A 27,971-nucleotide genomic window follows, 5' to 3' on the forward strand; every position below is an offset into this window, starting at 1 on the left:
ATGAAAACCCTTGTAACACTTCTGTTTTTTTTTTTTACTGATATACAGTATGTATTCTGTATATTTTTTTGTATTGTGAAGAATGTCTTGTCATTTTCAATAAACAAAGCATTGAATGCTTCAACACAGGTGCCTTCAGATTTTACAGCGGCGAAAGCGTTACAGGAGGAAAAGCAAGTACAAACCAGTTCAAGTAAAATCCTGTTTAAACTTTAGATTTAATTTTCTTAACTCTGGAAAAAAAAGCTCAAAGATGGGAGGACATCTGCAATGAAATCCCACAACAATAACGATTATCTACAAATAAAGAGAAAGAATGTCTTACAAAACATCTTTTGTAACACTGTTAAACAGACTGACTCAGTATCTTATTCACTAGGGGCAGGATTATAGCTAGTGCTCCCTGAATCAGGAGTTCAGTGGCCATGTGCTTCCTCATACAACAGAGCAGGCATGCAACATAATGATGGAGGCAACTGAGGAAAAAAAAAAAAAAAAAAAAGGACCCATTTTTACAGTTGATGGAGATGGGAATGGCAGAAAGGAGAACACACGTTGGTAAAGACAGCTAATTCCAACACTGGGCAGGAATTCACTTTACATCTGCGCTTTGAAACAGATCAGAGGAGAAAATGTGTCAAACTGAGGCAGGGAAGAAAAAGGACAAGGAGGCTGCTCTTTAGTTAAATATTTGGGATTTCCAAAGAATTTAAGAGGCGTATCTAACCCTGTTATGCCTCTGTTCATAATTCCATGTTGCCTTTCTCTTCCTGCATTTGTTCATTGGTCACGACAGAGACCACAGCATCCTGGAATGATTTGCCAGCATCTGACAAAAATGGTCTTTTTTTTTTTGTGTGTTTTTGTTGTTTTTTTGTTTTTTTTTTTATTCTCCCCACAGAGCTTGGCAGCACTGCTCTCGTATTAGCCTCCAGTTAGGATAAAACTGAGTTATTACATCAAAGCTGGCCTCAGAAACCTTCAGAATAAACGCTTTCAAAAGATTTATGCTGTTAGGAACAGAACTGTGGCAATTGAGACATGATCAAACCCTCCTGAGCTGCTACAGAAACATCCCTGTCTGTCTCCTGGTGGGCCATACACACAGACACACAGACACACAGACACACACACACAGACACACAGACACACACACACAGACACACACACACAGACACACACACACACACACACACACACACACACACACACACACGCGCACACTGAGGAGCTGTGAGGTGGACATTTTATGTATGAAAATGGAAATGATGACAAAAAATGTATCACTAAAAATACCACCACTTCAAGAGAAAAAAAATAATTAAAAATCTATATACATTGCATGTATTCGTTAAAGTGACTGAGCCCGTTAGATTTCTAGACAGTAGTTGGATTTAGCAGCAAATTCTCTTCTCAATAAATATAGATGTACAGTATATAAATGTCTCTTTTGGGCCATAATCAGGCCAAACCTGGGAGGGTGTCACTCTGTGGAGGTTCCCAAGTTCTTTTGGGGGGGAAGCGATGATGATTATGATGGTGATGATGTTCCATGCCAACATCCGTCTCAAGTTACTGATCCATCAGTGAGACCGTATAGCCAGGACATCCTTCCCAAATAAAAATAATAAAAAAAGTAAAAAAAAAAAAAAAAAAGCAGTCCAGAGAGTCTAAAACAACATGCTTTGTCTTCTGCTCTTTCCGTTGCCTGAAGGAGAAAGGGAGAGGCACAATTAGACATTTATTTATTTTACAAAAGCTAACCAATCACTGCTGACTGTGTTGCTGAGGCCAATCCTAATCATGCACCTGTCCTTTTCCTTAGTCCATCAATAACCCCCTCCCCTCTTACAGTTTTAAAACGACCAGTCAAAGGACTGACTGCTGCGTTGTCTGCTCACCTGACTCGGGGTGTAAGTTCCGGTAGCCGGGATCTTTCTGCAGCTGCACCTCCTTCAGTGTGAATATGGATATGTCTGCCAGAGAGGCAGAGTCCGTCAGTGCTACAGAACTTAAGCCTTGCCAGCACAATAATGTCTTTGTTATGAGGCTATAACTGATCCTTGATGTTCATTGCAATATCCTTCAAATTGTACCTAACAGGGACTGCCAAGTCTGCAATACTGCATTGCCATTTCATGACTCACTCTCTGGCAGTGTGTGCACACGTGGCCCCAGGCTCCTGAAGTACGGCTGTCTCATTGCTTCATCAGCAGAGATCCTCTTTTTTGACTCGTACTAAGAAATTTAGGGCAGTAAAAGAAACACATGATCATTAAAGAACAATGAATTGGGTTGGAAGTAATTGTGTATGAGCTGATGTGCTCTGATGAACATCCTTCCAAAAATACAACTCCAACATACCTGCAAAATGTGTCATGGTGCTTTTAATGTGGCATTAATGCCTGACAAGTACTGAGAGACTCACTTTTAAGAATGACATCAGCAGGTCAATGCCATCAGTGTCCAACCTGCAGCAAGGGAGGAGGGGGGGGGGGGGGGGGGGGGGAGAGAGAGTAGGAGCAGGGAGGTCAGCAGAGGTGGGGTGACTCACAGATGCGGGTGAGTGTAAGGAAGGAAATGGTCAACTATTCCACAGGATTTCCTTACAGGAAGCGACAGAGAGCACACACTGCTAACTAAACAAACCAATAATACTAATGTCCAATTCCCTAAAAAGTTCCACACACAGCAGCAGCGCTCTCTGATACCTGGGTCTGATCAGAAACACTTGCTCATTTCCATCTCCAGTGATTAGAGGGCTAACAAGAGAAGTGAGGGGGTTGTATTGAGAGACTTCAAAAGTGTATAACGGTTAGAATATACTTAGATGAAACACCGTATAGGCTGTCTACACACAGAAGATGCAAAGACAGCAGAACCAGTTTTACCTGGGAGCGTGGTTAATGAGGGGTTGGGCCTTGTACTTGGGAAACTTGTAGGACTTGAACTCGTCGATAGAAGATATTCCAGGCCAGCTGTCTTCTATTGGAGTGCCTGTGGGGGGACATTCAGTCGACCCTGTTAGAAGCAGGCTTTACTGCGGCAGCTGGAAGGGCTGCCAAAGGGGCTACATGTTAGGGTTGATGTGATTAAAGGCTCATCTGGAAAGTGTGAGCGGTTCCCTGTCAGCAGGGGGCAGCACTGACCTAGAAGCCTGAAGATGAGGTGCAGCTCGTCTTCCACCGTGGAACCTGGGAACAGGGGCCTGCCGGCAGCCATCTCGTAGAATATGCAGCCCACACCCCTGAGAGGACGCCACACATGGTAGAGATCTGAGTCTGAGTGAAGCTTTGACGCACCCAGACTAATGCAAAAGGTCACCTGCAGTTAAACTAACACTAACTTCTTGCATCAAACCCCACAAATTGTTCAAAAATCAGCGAGGTTCAAACTGTCTGATGAAAGAAGCAGGCAAGATTCGATGTGACTTGGGCTGCCAAAACAGATGCGTCCCGTATTTGAAAATGACAAGATGCGTTTCTCTGTCTATATCTACAAGAATGATCTTGTTTGCGTAAGGCATTATAATGCGTAATGTAAACACAACAATTACTTCATTTTAGTTCAACATCAGGAAGTTGGCATCCCTAGATCTGACAAAGTAGCAGAGCACTTTGAAGTACAAAGTACCATTTATAGTCAAATTCCTGAAGAGTCTGGATCCTTTCTTTAGCACCGTGCGCCACATCAAAGTCACCTGTCTGCTCAGAGGAGCATCAACCAAGTGAGGAAGCTCCAAACATCTGTGCTCATTTCACAAATCACTGAAGCAACCCAAGGCTTAAAATCATTTCATAAAAAATTCTCTGTAATTGAGGACTGTTTTTGCCTCTGAAGTGTGTAGCGATGCGGGCATAGACAGAGAGAGAGGCCTGGAGTCTGATCAGTGTTTTCAAACAGTTGAAATCACCCCTGTTGAGGGAGGCCCACTCACCACATGTCTATCTGTGTGGAGTACTCAGAGGAGCCCAGCAGCACATCGGGAGGCCGATACCACAGTGTTACCACCTCATTAGAGTATGTTTTAGTGGGCACAGACTTGGCCCTCGCCAGGCCTGTGGAGCCAAGACATGAAAAATAAAAACAGATCCAAAGGACACATTTAATAGAAATTCATATGAATGGTTTCATGGCAGAAAACTACACTCAGCTGTTTCAACTGTGTTCAATTCAGTATTAGCAAAATACAGATGATTGCAGTTTTCAATGATTTAAAGGCTGATGGCTTTGTGACGATTGATTGTTTTGGTTTTTACCGAAGTCGGCCAATTTGAGTTCCCCTCTGTCGTTGATGAGCAGGTTTTGCGGCTTCAGGTCTCTGTGAAGAACTTTCCGTCTGTGACAGTATGCCAAGCCTCGAAGTATCTGGAAGAGAAAGATCTGGAGAAAGACATGTTTGATCCTGATGGTTAATTCTGTTTCATATAAAGGTGATATAAAAAGGAAAAAATACATAATAAAAGCTGATTCTGGACTTCTACTTTATCAAAACCCCTGTGGGAATGGATAATTCAAGAGAACTTGTTTGTCTTGTTTGTTCAACAGCAGAAAGGGTTTATCATTGTGACATACAAGAGGCATGCATCCTCATTTTGTTTCATTACATAATCATTTTTGTATTTAGGGATTTCTATCTCTTTTCATAAAAAAAAAAATGTAAATACATTTAAACACCACAAAGCAATTATTGGTGAGTGAAGTAAATAAACGAATCAGACTAAAAATGTATGCACACTCCACCACCAGGGGGCACTAAAACAGCGTTCTTCACATTGACAGCAACAAACAACCAAAGTCAAGGAAGTTGATGAAGCTGGCCAGGCCAGCAGGCCGCCTGTGGAGGCTCACCTTGACATTCAGCATGCTCAGGATGTTCCCACAGTCGTCCATGTACTGCTTCAGATCCTTGTCCTGGACGAGAGAACGAGGGGGGGGGGGGCGGCACAGACAGAGAGAGGGAGATAGAGACAACAGTTGGTAAGCAGGCCCTTATCTGCACAGGGTCATGAATAATAATGAAGTAAAACAAATTCATTTTAGCTAAATAACATGTGAGTCATGCAGAAAGTGAGGGCAGAGGCTTTGTTAGTCTCACCAGGTATTCAAACACCAGTGTGAGCGACTTGTCTGTGTGCACGATGTCATGCAGGGTCACGATGTTTGCGTGTTTCAGGTCCTTCAGTAGTGACACTGGGGGAAAAAGAAAAAGGCGACAGTTGGAGCAATGAGGATGTTTAATTTTTCATCTCCTTGTCCTAGTGTTGATGATACGGTCTGTTTGTTCTCAAATGTTTAACATCTAATGTTTCAATGTTTCAACAGGAATCTAAATCCACCGCACTTAAATTCTTGACTCGTGTCTTCTGCTTTGTGATATTCGACTCATCTTCCAGTCGCAGTTCAACTGTTAATCAGTTCAGTATCACACTTTGTAATATCCTGATTTGTCTTTTAATTTAATATTGTGGTGTTGTGGTATCTTTTATCATGAGTGCTCATTATTAGACTATGTTGCATTCACTGTGGTACAGCACAAACATTATTATGTGTTTGGTTTTTATTTAATGTTACTCGTACCTGCGTTTGTTTTTCTGACTAATGAGCTGGGTTTTTATTCTCATTTCTCTTTTTTGGTGGCATCCTGTTTTATCCCTTAACTGTTATGTCTCCCTTCTACCAGGAAATATTACTTCCAACCAATTTAACTATAGCTTTTTGCTGAGTGAAGAAAATAAAAATAGCAGAGAAATTTATTATTACTTAATCAACATTAAGCTGTGAATCCATGTGAGACCATAAGTGAACAGAAGATTTCACGGTCACTAAGCAACTACCCATAATACATTTCTTGTTTGCATGTGTGTTTGTTTTTTTTTAACTGGCTAAAAAATTGCAGAGACACCAGCTCATCAGAAAAGGCCGTAAACTTCCACCACCATATCCACGTGGCACTGTTTGGGCTTTGTGTATAAAGCTCGTACCTTCTCGGATCGCCGTGCATGGTGCCCCCTCCTCGTGCTCCAGTCTGATCTCCTTCAAAGCTACAAGGTTGTCTGTCAGCTTACTCCTGCCCTTGAAGACTGTAGCGTACGTGCCCTGGAGGATAGAGGGGGGCAAGAAAAGAGGTGAGGACAGAAAGCTCGACTAATACAGCATAGTTTTGTTCCATCAGAGGTCAAAAGCAAACTTTAGAACTGTGTCAGTCCATGATATTTCACAGAATATGAGAACATTAGCACCTGGTGGAAAACTAACGTACCTCCCCCAGTTTGTCCAGTTTGATGTAGGTCTCCAGCTTCCCAAATCCAATTTCTGACTAGAAGAGAAAAGGACACGCAGTGTTAATGAGGGTAGTGTCTTTATTAGTACTGACAAGACACCACAACAAATCCTTCTGATGGCCTCGCAGCGACGGGGGGGGGGGTAAGGAGGTCACGCAGCCCCAGCCACCATCATCGCTAATCTCTTGTGACAAAGGGCTGTTGGCTTTTACAAAGTGCTTGTTTATTGGCAGAACTTTATATTTATAGAGCACATTCAGCACTCAACTATAAACTGAATGTACTAATTTCTTATCAATTTGGCAAAACATGATTTGGTTTTTGTTGTTAAAACAGGAGGACTGGATGCTTTTGTTATGGTAGTCAACTAACGTTTAGTTTGAATTGAAGAGGTGATGTAAGTGCATATCATGTTCTTAAAAAAAATGAGACGATGCACATTCACTTGATAGTCACTCTGCTACAAGAAATAAATACAAACTTTTTAATAACCAAGTTGCGGTTTTAATTATCAATAAGTAAGTGGTTTAAGATTTAGATCCACAGGTCCTTGTCTTGACAAAAATGACAACCAACTTTAAAACTAAAGGCAGCATCAGGCTTTGACCCTCTGTACAGAAGAAAAGATCCTCATAAACTGAGAGGTCTGGTTGGTGAACACAGACTGCAGGGGAGCATGTATGCAAATGTGGTGGCCTAGGTGAGGCTCGGCTCGCACAGATGCGCATTCAAATTTAAGAGCACAAACTCATTGTTGAGGCAGCTGACAAAGTGAATGCTGAGGTGTTTGTGTAAAAATGCACGTCGACAGGCTGAGAGGATGAGAACGGTCTGTGGTCAGGCTGTGAGCTCCGTCTCTCCTCTTCAGGTTAAATAAAACATCAGTCTCACAGCTTTGTTTTTTTTATTTATACTCTCAGTCCGTCACTGACGAGCACTCTCCTCCTTATTCTCTCCACTTCTGTCTGATTCTCCTACACACTCCCCCGTGAAGTCAAGACTCCACTCTTAGGCGTAGGCAGTGTTTTAGTACATTTATATAAGCGCAGTGAATCGCTCCTGATTCTTGTCCTGACAGGACATTCATTCACCAGCAGGACACTGCTGGTTAAGATGACGGCTGCGAGGATGTGATGAAACATTGAGTTTAATGAGTCATTGCTGTCTACTACGTGAGTTTGTGCCACAGTTTCTACTGAGGGAGATGAAGTAGCTAAACAGCATGTTATCATCTTTGTTAACAACTGATGGGTGACACGGCTGTGTTTAAAGTACACTCAAAATCCACCAATTACATAACAGTCTATAAGAGCCATGCTTTAAAGCCTCTGAATTATCCTTCTGCAATTCACAAATGAATTGTCTGTAAAATGTCCTTCCATTTTATCAGGCTGCATCCTCCTCTCTTCTGATATAAAGCATGGGTTTAGTTTAGCCTTCGGTCAGAGCTTCAGTTTTCATTTGTTGAATCTGCCGATTATGTTCTCGACTGTTCAGCCTCTAAAATGTCAGAGATGAAATAATCTATTCGAGAGTTTTCTCTGTCAACTTTAAAATCAAAAAAGAGTTGGTTTCTAATCAAATGACACACAGAAAATCCTCATAATTGAGGAGCTGAGATGAGGATACCGATGATTTATAGATGGTAAAATAATTTCTTCAATAAAAGAATGATTTATGTGGGATGTTGTGGGAATATGGCTTCTTATTAAGAAACATTGAGATCATCTCTCTGTGTCTTTTTGAGCTAAAACAATGCAACTAATGGGGATATGAAATACTTGCTTTTGTTCCTCCCTCCAACCTATAAATTCAGACAGAAGCTCTGAGAGGATCATGGCATCTCTGGGGAATCAGTGTTTTGCTTAAGGGCACTGAAGCAGGAAGTTTTCTTGCAAACAAAGCAGTGAGAAAACGGAAAGATGATTCCCCTGCTGTGACTCCTTTCCACCAATTTCTTACTTTATTTTTTTGGGAATTTTGCTCCGCAACAGCTGACTGTATGGAGACAGACATGAAACAGGTGGGGGGAAAAACTGTATTCTACAGTTTGTGTCTTAGCCATTAGTCATCAGAGACACTTCTTTTTAAATTTTCACCACTCTATCTATCCCTCCCCTCCTCACCAGTGATGCTCTGCGGGAGCGACGGCTCAGCGGCTGGTCAAAGGGTGGGCTGCTCAGCTGAAGCTTCTCCAGGTAACCGTCAGGTATCCGGATGTCGGCCGGCAGAGATAGACGTTTGTTTAGGTCCTGCACGCGCGGATGCACACACACATGCACACAAATATAAAAAAAACAAAACAAAACAGGAGATCATTAAAAACAGTGTCAAAATGAGGCCAACCATGAAAAAAAAAAAAAAAACTGAAGTAAACCCTGACCAAACACAGTAAGCCCTGAATAAATACCACTGATTGATAACAAGACCCAGAATAAACTGGTAGATTCTGCAAGAGCCAGCTCGAGACAGGCAGTCTTAGGCCTCACTGGTCAACAGAGCGGCTACTGAGTGTATGTGTGCGTGTGTGTATACACTGTATAAAGACACGTAGAGCTGCATGCATCTATACAGTTTTGTGTAGACTTGTGTACATATTAAAAGCTGCCTTCAGCGTTCAGGGTAAATTCTTTTTCCAAGCAGCAAAGTCCTTAAGTATGATCCTAATGACTTGTTATGTAAAATCAAACACACATTCACAATACGTCTGGATTTTTCCCATCATGCATTACCTCTGTTTGTTAGATTATTGTTAATCCGGTCTCCCGCTCTCTCTCTGCTTTAAAATGACTTCCGCCCCTATGAAATAACACTGGACGCTTAGCAACTCCCTCCTGTTAAATACAACAACATGGCTCTTTGAACTTTCCACATTTCAACAACAAGCTCATTGATCAATGTGTAAGTGAACGCGCTGGAATGCTGGACACACGAGCTGTGACACTGACTCAGCTTCTTGTCTCTTTGTCTAAAACGGACCCGTTCATGCCCCACTGAATTTAATGCTACAGAAGACACACTGACACATAATTCAACAGGTTATGTCAGGTAATGTCTGTTTTCACCGCTGTGAAGATTACACATATAAATATTAGTTTGATCCTTTTACCTGTTTTACAACAGTGAACTGAATATCTTTCTGTCATGTTGGGACAGAAAAATCACTCGAAGGACGTTAAGTTTTGGGTAGTTGTGATTGCAACATTTCCTCTTTTAGGACCAAATCTGCTATAAATGCAACTCTGTCTGTTTTTGAACCCCACTGCACACACTGTGGTGCGTGCTGTAGGCCCAGGATTGGCGGTCTGTCCTCAGGGCCAGTGATGAACATCCATCGCCTGACCTTTGCACCCCCACCCTCCTCTACTTGTCCAATCAACCCGGCCTAATCTGTTACAACGGGGCCCATCTGGACCGTATTAAAGTAATCCTTGTGATGTAATCCCAAAACAGCACTGCTTCCTCTACAGCAAGAGGACAATCCATTACCTGACCTCAGACAGTGGGCCTTCTTCACCCTTCCTCATGCACTTCCTTCCCCCTCCTCTTCCGTCTCTACTGTCTCTAATCTGAGTGTGACAGCAGCACAGAGACATAAAATGGAGCCACACAGTGAGTTCGCAGTTGGATCACTTCATGAACAACAGGCCTTCAGTCAATTGTGCTGCCCCCAACGGCATGAACAACACAGAGTGTTTGATGGCCACGAGAAAGAATATGAGTGTAACTGCGTGTGTGCTTCTGGTCGGCAGTTTCTCTTTGTGAAACAGTCACAGGAAGTGTGAAGTACACTGCTTGCAAGCACTCTCAACACAGAACGTGAGGTGATGCGTCATGTCTTTGTGCACAGGTAGTCCAAAGAGGAGTAAGCTGCTTACTTGCACATTTAAAGGTTGTCTGTTTTTTTGTTTGTTTTTTTTTTTTTTTGGAGTTTTGCATGCTAGGTTTCTTTGAGTAGTTGCAAGACTGCTCAAAAATCTCAAGACGTCTTTTCATAAACTCAATCAATAAACACTTTCAGAGGAAGTGTGTGTTCTTCAACCACAAGACTTTTACCCTCATGAACACCCGGCAGGTGTTGTGCAAAATGTGGTTCATTGGAAAGATGTCAATATCAACGACACAAAAAAATTGAAACAAAACACAATAAAAATGGAATTCAATTCAGGCACAGTACTTTGAAAATATTCACCAGAGATTAAAGGACTTTCTCTTCATCTTTATATGTGAGTTACCGATTACTAAGGCTCAAACAGCCGGGCTAAACAGCTTGGCTTTCTCCCACAGTTCAAAGGAACAAACCTTAGGTTCACTGGTGACTGTAAATTGCCCATGAGTGTGAATATTAGTTTGTGAGGCCTATGATGGACAGGTGGCCTGTCCAGGGTGAAACCCGCCCTTGTCCTATGTCAACCGGGATTGGCTCCAGCCCCCGGTGACCATGTACAGAGTTGGTGTATAGCTAAAGGATTGATGGAAAACAGCCATGCTGAAATTGAAATGAGACTGAGAAACTGTCGAAGTGATTTTGTTTCTTTAGTTTTCTTTAATGCTTGATAATGTTAAACTGAATAAAAAGGGAAAGAAAAATGTGTGAGGGAAAACCTTCACTGACACTGCACTTTCACTATATCACTGTTGTTCCTTAACTGGGGAGTCATACATCCATACAATCCCATTAGGAGCCATTAAGGTGGATTTAAAGGGCCTCCTGTTGGTTATGTTGTGAAGAAAGACAGTTTAAAATGGACATATGTCAATGTTAATTAAGATAAGACTTAGTTCTTGATTATGCATAACATATAACAAATGCACGATGCATCAAACACTGACCACATTTTTTCCACCACATGAACCTATGAAAGCATCTGATGCAAGTCTGTGTCATAAAACAGCAAAGTTCAAGCAGACCCACTGAGCAGACTTTATCTGTCACCTTAAACAACAGCAGTGTCATTTCTCCTGCAGCTTTTCACCACCTTTCATGCTTCCACTGGATTAAAGCTGATCAGGTTCTCAATTTGTGTGCACGTCTGTCTTCCCATATGTCCCTTTAAATCTACCTCAGAATTTTCATCTCTGCAGTGAGGCACAGAGATTTTTTGTTTTCAAATCTTTAAACTTGACAGTATTTACAAAAATTCTGAGTTCAGAAAATCCTTGTGGTGAAATGAAATCCCTCTTTAACAACAAAAAAAATTCTATTAATAACAATGTGAAGTGTTTCCATAATGTGTTGACATTATGCAACCACCAGAGGAATGTCAAAATCTGGCTGCCCATGACTGACTCAGTGTGTATGTGTTTGTTGTGTGTGTGTGTGTGTGTGTGTGTGTGTGGGTGTGTGTGCTTGCATGCGAGAGAGAGAGAGAGAGAGAGAGAGAGAGAGAGAGAGAGAGAGAGAGAGAGAGAGTGTATGAGAGGGGGTTCAGTGGGTGGAGGTGATGGCTAGTGGAAAACCTTTACAAAACACATTTCAGAAGTATGCTCATAAGTACAGTATGTGGACACATACTCTGTGTGTGTATGTGTGTGTCTCTCTCATGTTGAGATTATGTGGGCAGCGGAGGACTTTTGCACATTGTGACACACTATGAAAATACACCTACACTGAGTTACAGTGCAGAGCAATGCATCGTCGTGAAGAAAAAAAGCCCTTTGTTAAACGCTGAGAATCTTTTGTGTCTTTACGGATTAATTATCACTATCAATTAATCATCAGTGACAAAGTTGAGGATGAACTGCTGAGCCAGGTAAAAGCCCTGGCCGTTAAATGTGTCACAATTCATTCAAATAGCAACATGTTCAAACATCAGTGCACGTCAATTGTGGCCAGTCACTGGCAACCCATGAAGGTGAACTTGATTTTTTAAAAAGCAGAAAGGCTGCGCAGGGAAAAAGTCAGTCTGAAGAAGATCTCACCTCTGCAGAGATACGCCTGTTCCCTCTGTTCCTCAGACAAACGCCTGTGGGCGACTGGACCTCGTCAGAGGAAGTGCCTGACGCCTGGTCGCTCTCCCCGTCCGACCCCATCTTCAGGTTCTCATGGACAATATCTAAAACAGACGGAGAGAGATGGAGGCAGTGAACGAGGGTTTGAGTGTGAGAGGCCTGTGGAAACAGGGCAGGGCTCAGCACCAGGAAAGAAAAACACTTTCAGCAGCTCCACTGTTCTTATCAAGCTCCTGGCTTTGTCCAACACATAATATACATGAGAAGCGAATGAGTTTTGATCAGTTCAACTGATAGATTTCATTTATTTCATCGCCACAGGCAAACCCATTTATCACACTGGCACTGTTTCCCCATGTCTAAACAAACTCAGCTTTCATACATATAAAACAGGCTGCCAGCTTCTTGTGTTTATCTTTACATCAGGAAATGCCCAGAATTTAAATATTGTCTCCGGGCTGAGGTTTACTTTGGAGTCTCATTTATTGTAATGGTTCGTTGCATGACTGAACGTGACAGTTGTATTTCTTGATTTATGCGTCTGTCCATGCTGGCATGTCTAACACGTTTTCACACATAATATTTCCGACTGGGGCTCAGCCGACTCACATCAGCTTCTACATTTGGACATTTGTGAGCTCTTTGACAGTTTCACAACTTAATCAGGGATAAAATCTAACCACTGCTATAACTTCTACATGGACAATGTAAGAGCCTGTGTGTGTGTATGTCTCACCAAGGCGACTACCATTGCGAGGCATGACCATGAGAGACCCCAGCCCTCCTCCAATGACACTCTGAGGTCGTCGCAGTGGCGGCTTTTTGATGGAGCCTGTGTACTGGTGAAGGAAGGAGTGGACACTGTGGGCTGACGGAGGACGGCCGTTCCTCACTATAGGCTCTGCAAACAGAGGCAAAATTCCCTTTAAAAACTGATGCGCATTTGAGTGTGAACTGCAAGGAGAGATGGTGAATTTTAGCGACACCAATAACTATATTTAATGAAGATCAGCATTAGTTTTGATACCAACAAGCGCTTTTATATAAATAGAAACTTTTTCTTGATCAAACCTTAAATGAAGAGTCCTTGAATTTTTATTAAATTACATTTATATTTAATTCAGATTTTGATATACATTTTTGTACTTTTTCAAAAAGGAAAATGAAATGCCCCATTAAAGATTAAAACAATTTCCTTTAGTGCTGTTTTTACACCAGTTTTGGGTTCAATCAGCTGGACAAGATTTGGAAAGGAAAACCAAATCTGCTGCATCAACAGCACAGATGTTCGTCAAAAGCAGGACTCTCTTTAGAGCTGGCAAAACTGAGCAATCAAAAGACAAGGGCCCTGATTGAAGTGTATATTTCAGCCTCTCATGGATAAATATAAGGCTCAAAACTCCTCCGCAAGTTGGGCTGTATTTTTTGCGAAAATGTATATAATGGATGTTACACATTTTGGCTAAGGGTATCTGATTAGTTCTCTTTATAATCATCATTTGGTTGACAGTTCATTAAATCTTTCATGATAATTGGGATGTCATGAGGATTTGAGGTGATTTTGCTGTCAAAGCTTTGTGATGCAGTGTTTATAAACGACTGGCTCCACAAAACAACACCAGACTGCATGAAATAATCACTATCGTTACGTAAGAGCTTTTAAGTGTTAATCTGCAGCTGTATAGGTTTTCATGTAATATTTTATCTGCCGTGACTTGATAAGATACACATTGCGTGATAACTACTACAGCACATAAAGCATGTGCTTCTATAAATGGATTTTATGTAAGAAGACTGAATTTTAATTTTCTTTCTCAGGGTTTAGAGAACAGATCAAAAGTGTCGAGCTGAGTGAGAAACAGTCCGACTAAGTGAAAACATTAAGGAGGATCCAGGATGGATGAATTATAAAACTTAAGGGCTGTAAGATATGCAAATAATAATAATAATAATAATAATTATTATTATTATTACATTATTAAAATGATCATTGCATTGCAGTTATTTTGCTATTGCATTTTCTACTTAATTTCTTTATGTTTAAAGAATATGGTTTGTACTCCTGAAGCACTGCAACACTGACTATGATAACAATGTACAACAAATATTTACCGTTATCACAACAGCAGCATAAAACAAACAAACAGTTCCTTGTAATTTGGATGAAGTAATCTAACAGTGTGATTTTGATTATAGTTTGATTTATTGTGTCATCATCATCATCATCAGTAGTTCAAACAAAAACAAAGTGATTTGATGTAATCTGATGTTAACAAGCTTGGATTTTTCCAGAAGATCACACTCTTGCACCAAACTAGACTAACACGTGTGAACAGAGCCGACCACAGTGTGGTCTCTTCTCTCAACCAGTGTAACTCTCATCCTGTAAACAGTCAGTATGAAAAGAGAGAGTTTAGTTTGCAAACAAAATGCCTTGTGGTCCATGTTGTATAGTTTGTCTTGGCAGAAAGTGTCTGACAAAGAAGCAAGTTGACAAAAACCAAAAGAGGAGCCAAGAGAGTGGGAAAGGATCTTTTCTGTACAAGCAACACCTATTGAAATATCGACTGCAATCGTGAGCCCCAGAGAAGCAGTTTAGCAGGACGGAGCTCAGACAGAAGGATACTATAGGACACATGCAGCAAGGGCAATGGGGATTAGGACTGGACATAAGGCAACCGAGTCAATAATTCCATCAGAGATAAGAGAGATGACTACAAAGCATATACATCAGTGACTGTTAGACAAACTTGAACTTTACATATGTGGTCAAAATGCTATTTGTCACAGACAGTCAAGGTTCAAGTACACTCTAAGTTCTTTGTGCTTTAGAAAGCGATGAAACCAGCAGCCAAATATGCAAACAGGCTGAGTGGTCTGGGCTAGTGAGCGGAGAACAGGACTGGCAGATGAGAAAGACCTGATTTTTATTGTAATGATTTTTACATTAATGTGATTGTGAAGCACTTCGATTTGTCAGGTATCGGATTAGTCTTCCAGTTCACTTTATCCTCTAAACAGTAAATCTGTTTTAGCAGATAAGGACTGATACCACAATACAAAATGAATTGCCCCGCAACTATTGTTTTTATTATCAATTTATGTATTGACTTGTTCTTTGATTAAAAACTCAAAAGGCATTCAGTTTATTATCATAAAAGATAAAATATTTGCATTTGAGGAGCTGGAATCAGGGTCTCTTTAAAAAATGAGTGCAAATGATTTTTGATTTCTGATCAATTATTACATCATTTTTTTAAATTTAAAAATCATGTATACACTTATATTTACGTATGGTTGACTTTATCGGGCCAAATCTGAAAATAAAAAAAAATATATTATTACAAGAGCATCCTAGACAGTGGACAGAGACCTGGACGAAATCATATTGCCAATATTTTGATTTAGATTTTCCCATGACAGTTAAAACAGTAAATCTTGGCTCAGTGACTATCGTCTTGGCTTTGCTTTGCTTCCCTTCCTACACCTATTTAGACTGATGCCGCCCTTAATGATTTGCCATCAGCCACTGGCCCTGATTTTCAAGCAACTACGTGTTATCTGTCACATATATCTTCAACAGGAACATGCCAGAGGAACGAAAATAAGACATGCACTTCACAGGGTTTCACATCATCATGTATCTACACGGTCCGTAACAAATGGTTTCACTGTGTTACCAGTTTCAGCAAAGATGCCACAAAAATCTAAAGTTGGCATATTATGTATGTCCTATATTTATTTTTTGTATATGTTTTTTTTTTTTGCACTCAGCAACATTGTCTGGACTTGGAAGTGCATCAGTGTGCAAAAGCTTCAGGAAGTTTAGATGTTTCATCTCATCACCCAGCGCCATCAGGCAGCTGTTACTTTTCAGTAAAACAATGAATCCAAACATAAAACTAGAATCGTAACGAACTATCTTCAAACTTGTGGAGTCAGCCACTTTAAAAATAAAAAAAGGGATTTTTTTTCTCCCAACTATCCTCCAAACTTTAGCAACTTTAGCGCTGTATATTAAACATTTCCTAGATTGCCTGTGAAACTACAGAAGTACACAGCCCCCATGTGATACCCAGGTCCTTATGCCACCTCTCTTATCTCTGTGCAGCTGCTTCTGTCGCTGGCCGGAGTTATTTGTGTTATATAATCAGATCAGGACCAAAATGCATTCCCCAATCTGAGTTAAGATCACATCTCATCTGGCCACTCCATTCAGTCTACTCTCTACCCCACTAAATGTTACACGGACTGCTAAAATGCCCTCACCCAACCACCCACACCCACACACACACACACACACTATGTTTCTGTGTCCCCACTCACTAAGCACAGAACACTCTGGCCAAACCTGGTGTTAATCACCACACAAAAAGCTCTTTACAAAGCCCAGTTAGTTCTCAGAGAGGGGGGGTGGGGGGTGGCAAGGGGGGCTGCTTGGACGAGACGATCTGTTTGATTGAAGAAGGGGAAGAAAAAAAACTTCTTCTTTGGACAAAAGATGAGAGGAAACTGAGGACAAGTCTGAAAGCAGCTCAGCGAGGCCAAAAGAGACGAAGAGGAGCTGAAAGATGCAAAAATAAAAAACATAAAAAAGGGGTGGGAGACATCAAGATGCCTGACTGGTTTTACCAAGCCATCCAAGTCGCCGTGGTGATGTCATGGAAACCCTAGAATGTTTCCAGACCATGAGCACCATGGCAACAATGTGGTGGCACACCAAGGACTGCTGCCTTCTTGCTTCCTACAGAGTTCATGAATATCAGCAGAGATAAGGTGATGTGGCGCCCTGCCTTATTTTGACGCCTTGAAGGCCACAGCCTTCAGTTGGCTCCAGATGAATGATATAGCCACGTACAGTGTGAACAGCAATGTGTGAGCAGATGAGTGCAACACATAGACTGACCACAGTCAAAGTTGTGAAGTGGAAAGAGTTGCAACACTTTTTGTTAAGAGCTCAATGGTTTAAGGATCTCCAAAGGTTTATCAGTGCAAAAGTTAATTCTGTTGTGGTTTTTAAGAAATTACAACTGTTAGAGATCTAAAATAAACCATTCAGCAGAAGTACAGTACAGGCCAGAAATTTGGACACGCTTTCCTATTCATTTGAATGAGAAGGTGTGTCCAAACGTTTGGCCTGTACTGTATACCTTTCTGATTCTGGGTCAGTATGAGATAGACTTTGGATTTGGCTTTTTAGTTGTAATAAATTCCACTGCAGCATACATAACTGTGCTGAATGTCTTACATGTTGGTCTGGTGTTTGGATATGAATTCTTGGATTTCATTGCTTTATCCTTCACATGTCCTGACATCCTCCTTCCACTCTTCATGTCAGATAACCTTCACTCAACCCCTGAACCACTTTTCTGCAAATGCAGTAGTTAGACTGTCAAGTACCTTATTTATTCACTGATGCAGAAATAAGTCAATCAACATCAGAATCCCTAGCACCCACAGGAATCTGCCAGAAATTATTAACTCATCCACACAGTACTACAATTTGTTTTATTGTGTAATATTAATACTTAATTCGTCAATATTGAAAATCAATTGAGAGACTAATTAAATGCAACTCTGAGTACTACATCAGTCCAGACTTTATGAAGTCTATAATCTTCAGTTTTTCTTACAGCTTTGGTAAAGACGGGTTTACCTGTGTCATAATTTATCTAACATTATTATCATAAAGAGGAACATTTCTCAGAGCTGTAGCTGTCAAAATAACAGTGACGATGAATCAACGCCCTTCTAAAATAGCTTCAATCATGTAACTGGAATTTCTTGCATTCAAAGCTGCATGTTTTTAAACAGCTGTAAATTTCTACAGCAATGCTAGCTGTACCACCTGTGGTTGTAAATTTCTTAAACCCTTGGAGTCATAATTACAGTCTTAAATGTAGTTAAATAAATGTGTATTATATGTGTTTTGTGAGGTTACTGTGACCTTTGAGCCCCAAATTTGAATTTGTGGATACTTGAATGTGAGTGAATCTGAAGAAACTCCTTTAATCTGTTACAGAGATGTCACATTTCAATTGTCATTAGATACTGCCTGCACAAGAATGTGACAGACGGACGGACGGACGGACAAGCTGAAAACGTGACGGCTGTCACGGGGTCAGTGTCATCCATGAATCTCTCCATACATGTAAACATCTGCAGTCGCTGCTGTAAAACTCACCACTGTCCTTCAAACCATTCTCCTCAATGGTCATCTGCTCGGCCAGCTCAGATAGCGACTCGTCAATGGTGTGGCTGCCTCGAAGCGTCTGAGAGAGTCGCCTCTTGAACCGCTTCATCTTCTCCATTGAGCTCTCAGGTAGGGGAGGCCTGCGGTTGACAAAACACAAAAAATGTATTTGAGTTGAGGTAAAAATTTGTGTCAAGTAAAAAAAACTAAGTTATTATTTTGGTCACAGAAGAGTATTCCCGCAGTCTGGAAGTTGAAGGGATGACTAACATGAACTTCTTTTAACTAAAAAGAATACATCTCATCCTTTTACAGTCATGATTCACGATCAACACTGAGGGAACAAACAAAGACGGACCAATTAGCTCTGTGACATTTAATATGACTCAGCTCATTCAGGCACGTTACTTTGCATTCTTTGCCCTGGGAAAACATGACGAGTTGGTGAGAGATTCTTGCGGCCGAGTTTAGAGTACAGTCCCTGGCACAGCAAACTATAAAAGCAAATCTTAAACCTGGGATTTGCTTCTGAATGGAGGACTAGTCTGGGCCACATTGAGTCCACATCACACATTCCAGTTGCATTTACTGAGTGCATGAGAGTGACTGAGTGTGAGAGCCTGTATTTGTGTTTGTGCGTGTGCGTGCGTGAGAAAAAGAGAGAGAGAGAGAGAGAGAGAGAGAGAGAATTTGAGTGAAAGTATTTCAACTCCTGACAGAAGATATCTGGGAATGTTTGACAGGAACAGATTACGAGCAGCCTCTCCCTGTGACCTAAATGTGTTGTGATCATGACTCTACTACAACTGCAAGCCTGGACCTGTGTCTGTCTGTGACGATGGTGGTGATGATGATGATGACAACGATGAGTAAAACCAGACATGAAAACACATGAGCAGTGCAAGCCCTGGGGGCTCAATGCCTCTCAATGATTCCCCAGTGACAGCAGATTTTTGTCTTCCAAATATCTCTCCTAACGCCAAGAGACGGCTCGACTCTGTAGATCTGTCTTCAGTATGACTGAACATTGACTTCATGTTGGCAATAGACACTTTTTTTTTTTTACCTGTGTGATTTTATAAAATAAAGTAGTCACACATATTTTGAGATAAGTCTTATCTCAAAATAACTCTTATCTCAAAATATCTGTAGTATATTATTGGCATGTAATACTCATATTTGAAATGCTGAAAATAAATGCTTGGCATTTGTTTTGTTAAATGAATCAAATTTTGTTTTTGATTATAGAGCACGGAAAAATACAACATAAGAGCCTAAAACATGACGACTGCAGTTTATCGGAAGACAAAAGTGGTTTCAAAACCATGGTGACTTCAGTTCAAAACTTTCATTTCACAAGAAAAACTCAGTGAAATCAACAACTGAAAAAAAAAAAAAAATCTGGGTGAAAATTAGGCCATCCGACTCCTGTATCGTCTTAGAGTGGCTTCTCTAAAAAGTTTGTCCACAGAGTGTTTTGAGGCTGTGAGCCTGTTCCCTGTACACAGTGGACAGCAGCAGCCGCATGTCTGAACTGGGCTGCCATCCAAAGCAAACTGGGACAGTGCAAAGAAAAAATGTGAAACCGTAGAGCAGGAGCAGTTAAAACTGCAGAGGAGAAATTCACACAATATTCACATCATTGACACTTTCATAGGGCAGTGAAAATCTGAACTGGAATGTCCCTGGATTCAGTTACCGGTTCAGTTTCGGACCATGATCTTCCTCGTTTGGTTCCAGTCAGGAATGTTTACCACACATTTTCCTCTTCTTTATATTGTCAGAAAGGCAAAAACGTGTTGTCCATGGTCAGAAACTCAGTCAAACTAATATCTGGATATGCCGATACGACGATCAGAAAAACTGATGTGAGAAAAGAAATTCACCAGTTTAACTCTGCACTCCCACACCTTCAGCACTCAGGGTGAATATTTTAAAAAGAAACCATCTAAAAGAAATCAATGCAGCAGAGCCACATCATGCATGCTTCTAAGATTACCCATAATGCAAATGAACAACAGACCGCTGGGACAGAGTGCATTCAGGTGCATTACGCTAGTAACTGCATCTCATTCTGAAACTCAAGCAGAGATGTGGAGCAGTTGCAGGGGTGTGTTGCTTGCCTCCTGATTTCTGTCATTTACGGATCCAACCCACGCCGACTCCAGTGACACAACCTGAGACAATTCATCAGATTTCACATACAGTAACACTCCCCAAGACTAGCTGTGACCTGTTTTCTGAGTGTCCCCACCTCCTTCATGTAAAAGGCACAAGACTCTTTTCAGTCACAGCCTCACTTTTCATCTGAGACTGGTCAGAAAGTATATTTTAAAATGACTATCTTGTCCGCCACACCATTCATCTTAATTTGTTCCTCTGTGTGCTATTAGTCAAGTAACAATCAGTCAAATTATTACAAGCACTAAGACAAGCAGAACATCCAATCAACTGTCACAGTAGCTTCACATCAGTCAGCTCTGCCTCGTCATGACACATCAGCTCCAGCACAGGCAAGCAGTCATCGACTGAGCAGCTCTCAGCGTTACCCACAATCCTGCAGCAGATCTGAAACACAGCCAGGGGGGAGAGACAGCACAGTCATAGCTGAGTGGAAACAATTTCTCCAGCAGTTATGGGGTGATGGAGATAAGGCACACATCAAAAAGTGTTCCAGTTGATTTTTTTCAGGCAAAGATATCTAACACGTTCTTGTTCCCACTTCTTAAATGTGACTTGTTCATTTTTTGTGCTAATATGCGATTTTTCCATGTTAAAATGTCTAAAAATAACTAGACCCGTGTTATATATTTTGATGTGCACTTCACATCATATTTCTATCAATTCACACACCTACAGAAACATTTATATCAAACCAATTGGTATAAACTGACAATTTGCTGTTGACTTTTTCAGTCCACCTCTCCCCAGTTTCCTTGGAGATATTTAAGATCCGATAATGACCGTGGATGTTATAACTTGGATATGACCTCCTCTTATCCAGCACACTGGGCTGATATGAATCACTTTCTGAAGGCTTCATGGAAACTCACAGTGTACAGAACAGCAGCAGAAAGTGGGGAGTGGGGGGGTGGTCCACTGTGCGCCCCCATTCACTGGCCCACATTCCTGCTCTGGGATTGAGTGGGGTGCTTTGGACATGATCCCTGTTCCGAGCCTCAGCCTCCCTTTCTTAAGTAGGCTGGATTGAAGTCTGAGCTCCAGGCCCGCTGGGAGGAGGAGGAGGAAGAGGAGGGAAGGAGGGGTGGTGACTGGAGTGGAAGGGTCCGAGCACCGCACTGATTCGGGATTTGTTTCCACGGCAACCCTGCTGCTTTTTCCATGTTGAAAATGCAGAGCGCAGCAGGAGACAGCACACCCTATAGCTGCCCCCCTGCCACACCACTATGTTTTTATCCCCTACAGCATCTGCCACTACACCACTTTCACAGTACCAGACCAGCTCTATATCTTCAGCTGTATGCTTAGGTGCATTTCCCATGTCTGTTTCCCTGGCAGCACAGTAAGCAGACGATATATGGGGGGGATGCAGGATAAACAGTAGGGGGGGGCTGAGTTAAGGATGCTGCAGAGGTGACAACTGACATATGCTTCATATAGATTCTGCCTTTTTCCTGCTGTGCTGATGATGCAAAGAGGGCTACATTAATGGTAAGACCACAGTTGCTCCTGTGAGGAATCGCCTCCCCCACAGCACACCAACACAAGCAAACATGACAGCGGAAATGTCTGCAATTGTTCCACTTCTGCCAAATAAACCAATCAAACCACATCCACCATCCCAGCTACTGTGTGACTGCTTTCTGGGCCACACACAGAAACAGGAAAGCAAGGTCACCACCTCTCCATGACCCCTCCAGGCTCCAGTAAACCACCTAACATCGCTGAGTTTCAGTTTGACAGGGGTCCTAGAAAACTCCCAACTCTCCTCCCCCCGGTTGCTTCACTCACAGAAAGAGACAGGGAACAAGGGTAACTGTTGGCATGAATCATGGGTGAGCTCAGCCTTGCTTTTCTAAAGAGCAGCCTTTTCTCATCCTGGCCAAGACAATAAGGACATGAGTGAAGTAGCTGGCTCCATTATGGAGGCCTTACATAAAGGCTGTATTGTGCACTTTCTGAGCAGACGCGGGAGGTAGCGGCGTGCTGAACAGAGAAGCGCTGAGCATGACAACCAGGCATGCCGCCCCCACGCCTTTCCCTGCACACACTGCAGTAGGTGAGGCTTTACTTCAGCAGTTAGACTTGTTTGAACCTCATCGTAGCTGAGGACACAAAGGCTCTCATCATATTTGAACTCTTTTCCAGCCGCACTGACGCTCATTCTTTCCTCAGCCTGCTTTCGTGCCTTTCGCACGTGTCACCTGCGTCCTCAGGGCCGAGTGGTGACAGACAGCTGGTGTGCATGTGTGTGTGTTCTGCAGGCACCTCAGCCAGGGCCTGTGATCAGAGCAGGGCAGGCCAGACCAGTGACGCACAGCCACAGCTCTCAGAGGCAATAAGATTCAACGTTGGCTGATTAACTCTGCTGCCATGGTTACGGCAGCTTGAGTGACAGGCATGCTCCTCTTTAAGTCTTCTCTGTGACCTGCAGTCAGATAGTAAACGGCCAGGTTCAAAACTGCAGGTTGGTATCTGCAGAGTTGTGGTATCATTCTGTTACTCAAGGACACACATTTATGTGTTGTTCCTGCATTTAAGGTAATTTTCAATTGTGCATTTAGTGTAATATTCATATTGTGTTGACGACTGACTAATTTTTCATTTTTCACAACAGTTGATGCTTTCAGCCTTTAAAATGACTGAATTTGCTCCTTTCCCTGTTCTGTTGTTCTAGAGCCCTTCTTGGGTTTTGTGATCTGTATGTTTAATCTTAATATAGTCTAATATTAATCATTTTGTGAATCCTTAAAAATCATGGTCAGATCTTCTCATTACTTGCGTGACCTGACACACACACACACAGGTTTCAGGGTGATTTGTGGCTCATCTAATCTGGAAAAAGACAACCTCTGCCAGAGCCAGAAGGAATTAATGTGGTTTTATGAGATGCAACATTTACCTTTAGGGAGAAACCAGCGACACAGTGACGCACCCAGCTAATGCCAGACACCTAAACACTGAGGCTGTTGTTTAGACCCTCAACACCTCAATGGCCTGATCACAATCAGGGAGTTAAAATGATCCATTCTCAAAACTATAGAGGCCACAACTGAATCATCAACTCACCACTGCCACTATTACTGTGGACACTGAACCAAATCACTTTAAGTGGTGTTATGACTGTGTCAGACATTTGTCAGTAAATGTACACACTCACGCGCAGAACACTATGTTGTAGGTTGACTGAAATGCAAAGTTTAGTTTTTGAATGTCTTATTAAAGAATTGCTGTTAATTAAAAAATGGATTTCCCTCCAGAAATGTCCTGATTAGAAGATTAACAATGACTTTGAAATTAATTAAATTAAAAAAAGAAAATCAAGGCCCACTCATACTTTACAGGAACGAGATTAAAGACCTGAGTGAATTGTGACAGATAGGCTTATTAATCTTTCTTCTTAATATTGCTGCTACTCCTTTTTCTCAATGTTATATTCAGATAATAAAGCCGTGTTTATTCAAGATAAAAGGCCCCATGATTATCACAGACTTCTGTTTGGCTCATTACAAAGATAGTCGTCCAGGCACAGACTTGTCTGATCTGAGTCAAGTCACCTGGTGTGCGCTTGAGAGCAGAGCATTAGCATCTGAGAGAGCGACAATTAGCCTTCCCCTCGCTGCCTGTGTGTCTGCTCTCATCCTCGCACCAGCAGCCCAGGCAGGTCCTGAGAGCCTTTCACAACTGTTAAAAGGGAACCACAGCGCAGACTCCTGTCTAATACATCACAATGTATGTTCCCATATCAAAATTCAAAACACAAGCAGTTTACAGTAGACTTTGTAGTCATTGCACACACCTGTATGCCAGTCACAGTTACACATACCACATGTTTGCAATGCATGGAAGATTGTTTTTATAATTAAATACTTTTCAGCTACATAACTAGTGAAAGTGAAATGTTACTATGAAGCTCAAACATGTGAGTGAACAATTTCAAATAACAGCTGTTAATTGATTTATTGCAATAAAGTCCCAAATATTACATAGTTTTATCTTCTTGGGTGTAAATATTTCACTTTATATTCTGAGTCAGAACAAGAATATCTTGGGAGAAAACATTATTGTGGTTTTAAGATATATAAACAGATGTTACATCAATCAGCTGCCAACTTTAACACATTAGTGATGTTGCTAAATTGCAAAAGAAAAAAAACTAAATACCAAAGATGTAGAAGCCAAGTAATCAATCAATCATCAACCACTATTTTTTTTTCTTTTTTGTGTGTGTGTCCATTAATCCATCATTTCAGTTCCTGTCTTTATTATCCTACTGATCTATGCAGCAGAAGAAAAAGGGAAATATTGTGGGAAAACCCATTGTTCTTTCCAAACAGTGAGCAGAGAGAAACTCTTGAAGATTTAAATAAAAATGGAAAATCGATTCAGACAGGACGTGACATGCATTGTAAGCTGTTGAAAAGCAGTCTATATTCTCAGTGCCTGATTAGAGAACCCCACTGAGCTGATGCTGCGGGGTCCTGGATGTTTCCAAATTCTGTCAATTAAAAACTCAAACAAACAGATCTAACGTGTTTTTTATTAAACCACTGTACACCTAATTAGAAAACATTTGATGCATCTCAACAATGTGAAACCACTCGGGCTGTCATAACGTTGGTATGGATGACAGTTTAAGTACGTCTGTTTCCAAATAAAGATCAGACAAGTGTTCAGACAGCTCCTGCAAACCCTGCCAAGAGTGATGGGAAAAATGGGCAATATTTGTCCCTCACCTGTTTCAGACATTAATACCACAGATGACGACCCAGATATGTGGCGTTAGTTATTACTGTATAACTCAATCAAACAGGTTCTCAGCCAGTTGGCTCAAGGCTGGAGGGTGGGTGGGGGGTGGAGACTTTACCAACAGGCATTTCCACATTCAGATGGAGATAGAGAATCTGGGAGCGACAGCGGGAAAACTTGCAAGCAACAACATCCGCCCCCCCCATATGGGGCTACCACATGTGATAGGACGGCGCTGAATGCTGGTTCGGGCGTTCTTATGTTAATGCAGCAGAGAAAAGAGTTTGTATTCATGGCTATCTATAGACAGGAGAGGTGCCTGTGACATAGCAGCTGCTCTCCAGAGAGTGGTGACACATTAACCTTCAGCCAGCTGTCTTAGCCTGCCGCTTAAACATGAGCTCACACACATACACAGAAAGAGCCCACAGTTGCATTAGGGAATAGGCAATAGGGAATAGGGAATTCAAAATAAAGTTGATGAAATTCGGTCTTAATTTGAGTATGAAGTTCTGGCAAAAACACATCCCTTCACATGTAAACCTGCGCACACCATCACATGCTGGACCATCATCTGATCTTCACTGGGACTCAAGGGATCAGCACGACGTAGCTACAGCTGTTTCACAGTAGGTCAGGTTACCCTGCTCTCACCACCCCCAAGGCCTTCACCAAGGGAACGGCCCCATGTCAAACCAACACACGGGCACATGGCCTCCCCCGCCCCAGCAGCTCCCTGCACTCCTGAAGCTACAGGGCTCGGCATCAGGTGGTTCGATCCTGAAAGCTGACACACCTGAAAATTCCGAATGGCAAACATTTGGCAATAGAGCTCGCCAGCTTGTAGCCATCAAACAACTGAAAAGCTGCTCAGAAGAAATGTGCAGGTCAAAGTGCAGTGACAGCTCTTTTATTCAGACATCCGCAAAACATTATGAACTATAAGCACTGACCAACAGGGCCAGACATTCAACATCAACACAATACTTAACTTAAAACTGTAAGCTCGGCCAAGATAATAATTTAATGTCTTTAGTTACACTGCTTAAAAATTCAACCTGGCTGTTCGGGATGTTTTTTAGAGATGCTATAAACAAATCTCAGTGAAACTCAAGTCAGCAGACTGACTATTATAATGTTTGTCAAAGAGAGATTCGTTCCAGGTTTCAATAGTCTGCGTTAGTGTGAGACAGATACCTAATGAAGCGTAGATAATACAGTATCAGTGACAGCAGCTATAAAAGAAACATGATGGGAGGACGACAAATCTGTAATTACATCAGCCCAAGGGTGTTCTCACACCAAAATGAACTTTCTCATCAATTCACCACAAGAATCGCCCATCTAGAAAAACGTCTTCATCTCTGGACATTTCTCTCTCTCTCACACACACACACACACACACACACACACACACACACACACACACACACACACACACACACACACGTTAACTCCCTGTAAAAACAAGAACAAGACTTCATTGAAAGCTGGCAATCCTAGAAGCTGCAGGAGTCTCTCTGTTCCCTGAGCAGGCTGTCCTGGACTCCATACCTACAGCAGCTGAAAGAGCTTAAACTCTTACTTCTGTGTGTGTGTGTGTGTGTGTGTGTGTGTGTGTGTGTGTGTGTGTGTGTGTGTGTATGTATGTGTGTGTGTGTGTGTATGTGTGTGTGTGTTAGAGAGAGAGAGAGAGTTCACAGACTGGTACAGTTGTTTCTGAAGTAGATGGTGAAAATATTCAGAGCAGAAGGACAGGACATTTTTAAAAATGTGGGTCAGTGAATGTTTTGGTAGCAAAATATGGAAGATGATACACGGAGAAGGCGACAACCCGCCGGCCGACTGTTTGTGTTGCTCCGGCTGATATCTGACAACAACTGACACAAATGTTTAACCCGCGCGGGCCAAAGCGGTGGACCGTAACCTCCCTGAGCCGGGGCACTGCGGCCGCTGACCGGTGTGAAGGAAACACCGCTGCATTGACACCGAGCGTGTTTTTTTGTTATCAAACCCATGCTGGTGGAAATGTTGACGGACTCGGCCGCCGCAGTTTCTCTCTGCGGTGAATCCACACTAACTACGCCGACAACCGTGAAGGGCTCTCACCAGAAACGAGGCGCGGTGCTCCGCCCGGAGTCCCCGACCTCGGAGCTTCTTCTCAGGCCGGATGCCGTCGTTCCCTCCGAGCGTGAAAAAAAAAAAACACAGAAAACCCGGCAGCGACCACTTCTCCTCCTTCTCCTCCTCCTTCTTCTTCTTCTTCTTTGTGGTCTCGGCTGGTGGCGGCTACTTTCTGGTCCTCAGTGTCGCTGATATCCGGGGCTTGTACCGACCGGCAGCATGGCTCCTCCGCGGGTCTTAAAGTTCGCCTGCCGGCTGAGAGTCGGAGCTCCGCTGCGGGTCCGTCCTCAGAGCGGAGGCACCATGTCAGTGTGAGGCGGACGGCGGCGATCACTGGCTGATTTGAGCGTGTCCTCTCTCCGCCTGCCCGCCTGCCACCACAGCCGTGTCAAGTCCCTGTCAGCGGGGGAGCAGCGCCCCCCACTGCCGCTCCGGGCGGCGGCACAGAGGCCGACACAGCGGCCCCACAGCGGCCCCTGCTGGAGGGC

The 27,971-nt window shown here is 42.3% G+C and overlaps 1 protein-coding gene across 1 annotated transcript; it reads right to left on the minus strand.

The window, feature by feature from the left end:
• Nucleotides 1-814: 814 nt before the first annotated feature.
• LOC115056847 (cyclin-dependent kinase 17-like) lies at nt 815-27,851 on the minus strand. The gene is made up of 17 exons (XM_029523601.1): nt 27,469-27,851; nt 18,421-18,569; nt 12,973-13,137; nt 12,207-12,340; nt 8,411-8,536; nt 6,263-6,319; nt 5,985-6,099; nt 5,099-5,193; nt 4,852-4,914; nt 4,260-4,383; nt 3,938-4,058; nt 3,150-3,247; nt 2,892-2,997; nt 2,429-2,471; nt 2,148-2,238; nt 1,902-1,976; nt 815-1,708 (listed from the first exon to the last, which is right to left on the minus strand). Exons 2-17 carry the CDS (start codon nt 18,545-18,547, stop codon nt 1,671-1,673), a joined length of 1,578 nt encoding a protein of 525 aa, XP_029379461.1. The 5' UTR covers nt 18,548-18,569; nt 27,469-27,851; the 3' UTR covers nt 815-1,670.
• Between the last annotated feature and the right edge of the window lie 120 nt (nt 27,852-27,971).

Source organism: Echeneis naucrates, chromosome 16, assembly GCF_900963305.1.
Source record: "Echeneis naucrates chromosome 16, fEcheNa1.1, whole genome shotgun sequence".
Classification (NCBI taxonomy): Eukaryota; Metazoa; Chordata; class Actinopteri; order Carangiformes; family Echeneidae; genus Echeneis; species Echeneis naucrates.